The sequence below is a fragment of the Azolla caroliniana genome, unplaced genomic scaffold (genome assembly GCF_043228905.1).
Source record: "Azolla caroliniana isolate FFs.n. ecotype wild unplaced genomic scaffold, voAzoCaro1.0.p SCAF_13, whole genome shotgun sequence".
NCBI lineage: Eukaryota > Viridiplantae > Streptophyta > Polypodiopsida > Salviniales > Salviniaceae > Azolla > Azolla caroliniana.
The window spans coordinates 1,005,264-1,010,768 of NW_028230448.1; the positions used below are offsets into that span (position 1 = coordinate 1,005,264).

Sequence of the window (5,505 nt, forward strand, 5' to 3'; positions counted from 1 at the left end):
ATCGGGTCAAGGGCCAAATGCAATAAACAGTGACATATTCGCGTCGCACAAACCTGAACGATTGAGAGACAGTCTTCGGTATACTAACTCTCTAACAGTTCTTGATCCGGATTTGGACCCCGACCCCCTATACCCGTCCCCGCCCGTCCAATTGGCCACAAGGCAAGGCAAGCAATGTGTGAGATGGATCAGAGGGTTCCATGATCTTATCTTCGCAATGGGCAGAAAGGGCACCGGGGACATCGAACGGAGGACCCTGAGGAGGAGGAGCAACAACATGAGCATGAATGAGCATGCAAGAGAGTGTTCTGTGATCATCTGATTCGGACACACACTTTCTCCTGATGGAGATTTCTCTGGACCGACCCGTTGACTCTCGATGGGCAGATGGAATTGACACGATGATTTTCTCGTTATGGATCAAGGGTGGGGTCCCATGATATCTATCGTCTAATCCGAATTCGTGAGACACTCTGGCACACACCACACCACACCACGGATAAGGAAGCGGATTTATGTATAATAATAATATTAATTATGAAGGATAAGGATCATTTCTTAATTATACATAATCCTGATTTTAATTTATATTAGTCTGACTCTTAATCCTATCATATCTAAAACATTTACAACCCCTATTATTATTTGATCTTCCTTCTGCATTTCGCCATCGCCATCGCCATCGCCATCGCCAAACCTTAACCCTAACCCTAACCCTAACCCTAACCCTAACCCTAACCCTAACGCTAGCCCTAATTTTCCGTCTCCCCCCCCCCTCCCCCTCTTCTTCTGTGGATCGGTGCTTCTTAATTCTTCGCAGATTTTTATTGCTCTTTTTTCCTACTACTTTTTTGCTGTCATCGCTACAGGAAAACGAAGAAAAGGAAAAGAAAAAAGAAGGTTTTTCATTTTTGCTCTTTGATTCTGAGCCATCCTTTTTGTTCCACGTTCTTTTTGTTTCGTAGTACAGTTTGAAGGACAGATAAATATCTCGGTAAAAGGGATTTTGAACTCAGCCTCCCCCTTTATAATTATGAGAAGACGAAGAAGAAGAAATCAGAGCTAAGCTTTCATTGAATCATGCGCTTGAGCTCATTCACATTTCAGATCACAAGTGTATGAGTGGATTCGATCAGAGAACTTTCCTACACTTCTGTTGAATCAAGCTCTATATAATCTGTGGAGCTTGTTCTTTTTCCCCTAATTCTGCCTTTGATTCGTTCATTTATAACAGCAGATTCGCTGTTGTTTTCCTCTGATATTGTGACAGAAACTCTGTCTGCAGATCCAGAAGTACCCATTTTAGGGTTTCACAGTAACCAGAAAGGAAGAGAAAAAATATATATCTATATCAAAAGTAGAGTTGGAAGAAACCGCTGATGCCAGGCACTCACAATCAACGATTAATCTCCTGTCTGAATTAGACTTATTATAGTACACAAATATACACGCTGAGTTTCATCAGAGAAAATAGCCTGATTATATTACAGAAGAAACCTGAGTACATTATTTAACTGATCTATTTATAATTAAATCTCCGTTTTCTTGATAGATCTGAGCTAAATATTGCTATACTATGATGAGCGATCAGTGCCTGAGCTTCTTTATGAGGAATATGAGTTGGAGAAGGCTATGGCAAAGCAGCCTTTTAATCAAGATTTTATCCAAGCTTGGATCTTCATGGCCAATGATTTATCCTGCCATTTCACAATACATAAATATGATTGCATCAGAAAATAATGATGATTCAGAAAATGAAGAAGAAGAAGAAGATGATGATGATGATGATGAAGGAAATTCTGTGAATCTTCTTCATCCATCAATTCAAGGAAGGGATAATGATGCTATATCTGATGATGATGATGACTTGTATCGATCTATGCAAAGCCTAAGCAAGTGGTATGTATCAAACGGTGGGAGTGACAGGGTTTCTCTCTTCACTCAGAGAGGACAACACAAAGAAATCAATCAAGATGCCATGCTTGCCTGGGAGGTATTCATACATCCATAGCTGCAATACCAACTATCTCTAATTTTCCAATATATATATATATATATATATATGAAGTTTTAATTTGAAATGTGGTTCTGATTCTATTCATATTCCTCTGCAGAAGTTTGGTTGTGATAAAGAACCTGGTCAAGGAACCATGTTTTGTGGTATCTTTGATGGTCATGGTAGACATGGACACAGAGTATCAAGAAGTGTGAGGAATAGATTGCCAAACATACTGGCTAGGTCATGGCAGCGTCTCCAACCATGTCTTGATGATATAAGAAATTACTCTAGTTTTTCGTCGTCTAGTAATTCAGATGACAGTGAAACCGATAATAATAACATTATAAGTGATCATTACCATCATCATTTTATGATGAGGGGAGATCCATCTCACATCTTTGCGTGGAAAGAATCATTCTGTGCTGCATACAAGAAAATGGACAAAGAACTCGCAAGAGGAGATTTTGACACCCTTTCTAGTGGAACAACAGCAGTAGCACTTATAAAACAGGTAATCGGTTTGCTCTATAATACTATGACATCTTTGTTCACTGCTCTTTGTTTAACAAATCTTATGATGAATCTTAGAATGTCTTATACTAGACGAATTACCAGAACCCTCATCGCTATATCAATGATCAGTGTGTATATACATACGTACATAAACACACATACTTGTTGTGAAGCCTTCTTTACTCCATACGTTTTTGTTGTAAGACATGAATCATCATGGAGCACATGTTTGCTCCTTTGTTCCATTCGTAACAATTTTGCACCTCATCATAGCTATTACTTACATGTTTTGATCACATCGTCAACGCTTGGTGTCCTTGTTTCGTAAGGATGTCCATCGTCTCTACAGTGGTTGTAGTCAAGTCAATGTTCGCTCTGTGTTCCAACGTAATTCTTTGATCAATCTTAGAATATATTTAGTTATGCTAATTATTCTTTCAAGGTTGTCGTAGTCTTAAAAAAGTTTGCTCTAATCTGTTGCATAAATCATCTGTGAGGAATCATGAAATGGCGCATTTATATAATTCATGACAGAAGCTCCCATGGTCGATTGATATGATCATTAACGTTATGATGCTTTCTTTTATGTAGGGGGATGACCTCATTGTAGCTAATGTTGGAGATTCAAGAGCAGTTTTAGGAACCAGGGCTGATGATGACTCTATCTTGGCTTTACAGCTAACTGTTGACTTGAAACCTGATGTACCAAGTAAGTAAAGCTCAAAACGTGCATTTTCTAGGCATCACAATATAGACATAAAATGTAATAGAACTTCATTGTGTCTCTACCTAGTGACAACATCACAGTCTCTGCATTGTACAGATACAAAATCTACTCTTAGCTCACTTGTGGTACAAGTGAATATAACAAATCACCACCTCCTTTGAATATAGACAAGTGAATCAAACATGAATGACAGCAGAATCTGCATTATATACATTACCACTGGGTGTCTAACTAAGTTGGGAGGAAAAAACAATGTGCATTGAATAGATGTAAAATTGGAGTGAGAAAAAAGATATTGTAGCTGGTCTGGAAAAACAGCCTGCATTGTATGTAGATACTAGTGAATGGGACAAAATTACTGGGAGTAACATATAAGATGAATAGGATATGCTTTGTACAGATGTATAAATTCACAGAAGCAATAGATGGCATCCATAGAGATAGAAACAAAATTCTATTGTATATAATTTATGCATTGTATAGGTTTACAAATGGACATATATAAACATTCTATACATGTATAAATGAACATTGTATAGACATACAAATGGAGATTGAACAAAATAGATTTGCGCAGTTTTCTAATCATCACCTTGTCTGGAAACAAAAAAACAGGAGAGGCTGAAAGGATCAGACGACACAAAGGCCGTGTATTTCCTTTGGCCGAAGAGCCCTCAGTCCATCGGGTTTGGTTGCCCTATCACAAGTCTCCTGGCTTGGCCATGACTAGGACTCTGGGTGATCATTGCCTCAAGAAATATGGTGTAATATCGGAGCCTGAAGTCACTTACCGGCGTCTTTCCTTGAAAGATGAGTTTGTGGTTCTTGCATCTGATGGGGTATGTCTCAATCATCTATTCCATTTCTTTCTGTTTCATCGATTCTATACAAATAGTTAACATCAAGGAAACGCTAAATACTTGGTGTAAATGATTTGAGTGGATTTATATGTGAAGAAAACCAGAGAATGCTCATAAAAGTTGAGCTAATCTTTCAACCACAGTATTGACCTTAATCTTCTTCATTCCTTCAATAAGATTATCATGTTTCTGGAGAAATTTTGCTAGCCTAGTCTTAAAATCTTGTACATTTTGGTGAATTATTTTACAATACCTTTATTGGGGAATTCTACTAATTTATCTTAAAGAAGCTCTAAAAGCATGTAAATATTGGGCGAATCTTTAATTTTTCTGCAAAGATTTAGTTTCTTTTTTTGATGAAGATTGATAGTAGAAGATTCTTGAGCATGTTGTCATGTCTTTCAAAAATATTGCTTGTAAAAGATAGCTGAAAGTTTATAAAACTGTTGTTTCTTTTGGTGAATCGTTCAAAAAATCTTGATAGTAAAAGATGATGTTTAAAGTTGAGTAAACTTACTCTATTTTTTATGATCAACTTCATGTTTTTAACCAGGTGTGGGATGTTCTTACAAATGAAGAAGTTGTGGAGACGGTAGCATCCACACATGACCGATCTTTTGCTGCAAAAGCTGTAGTGGGCAGGGCTGTTAATGCTTGGAAGGCCAAAAATGCGGGCTCCAAGACCGACGATTGCGCTGTCGTTTGCTTGTTTTTTGTGTAAAATGCGTAGTGTGAATTCTATTTTGCCAAGAATCTTTGCTCTTGTTCATAAAAAAGGAATCCCTCTTCTTACCTTACGCTTGATTACAAGCTACTAATCAAGCTACTCATTCATCTCCACTCTCAAGATGATAAAAGTATTCGAATCCGAAGCGTCAAATGACGCTTTGGAAGTTGTAAAGATCACCAATATTTTTTAGATGCCTGTGTCATTATTATTTTGTACTCGGTGGAAAGAGGATTTGGCCTTCTCTTATTTCCTAACTGTTTGCTTAGGAATAAGCTCTCCAACTAGGGTAGACTGTGAGGAATCATGATTCTTTGATGCTTTGGATGTATTTGAAGCCTTTTGGGACAACATTTCACATCCTCATCCAATGTATAACTTGGTTGTAAAACATTGGTTTTAGAACATAATTTGTTGCCAACATTTCTTTGCTCCTTCTATGATTACTCCTATTGAGAGGTGCAAACATTGGAAAGACTCAAACATGGCACACCATGTGTCCTAACCAATGCCATAAAAATATCTGGAAAATGTTGCATCAAATCTACCTTGAGGGAAAGAAAGAAATATACATTAATGCCTACAAAAGGCTGAAATCAGATAATGAGAAGTCATGATCACAAATATTGGTGAATTGAAGCTATATCAATATTGAAACAAAAACCTAAACTCTACTTTT

General features: G+C 37.4%; 1 protein-coding gene across 1 annotated transcript; it reads left to right on the forward strand.

Annotated features, from left to right (window-relative positions):
• The first annotated feature begins 872 nt into the window (after positions 1-872).
• On the forward strand, positions 873-5,264 carry LOC147855918 (putative protein phosphatase 2C 34). Its single transcript, XM_087329448.1, has 5 exons — positions 873-1,993; positions 2,115-2,510; positions 3,104-3,221; positions 3,855-4,078; positions 4,653-5,264. Exons 1-5 carry the CDS (start codon positions 1,577-1,579, stop codon positions 4,818-4,820), a joined length of 1,323 nt encoding a protein of 440 aa, XP_087185574.1. The 5' UTR covers positions 873-1,576; the 3' UTR covers positions 4,821-5,264.
• The last annotated feature ends 241 nt before the right edge of the window (positions 5,265-5,505 follow it).

Coding starts and splice junctions, on each gene's coding strand:
- LOC147855918 (XM_087329448.1), top strand. CDS start 1,577: ATGATGAGCGATCAGTGCCTGAGCTTCTTTATGAGGAATATGAGTTGG. Junction 1,994..2,114: donor ATGCCATGCTTGCCTGGGAG/GTATTCATACAT, acceptor ATTCCTCTGCAG/AAGTTTGGTTGTGATAAAGA. Junction 2,511..3,103: donor CAGTAGCACTTATAAAACAG/GTAATCGGTTTG, acceptor TCTTTTATGTAG/GGGGATGACCTCATTGTAGC.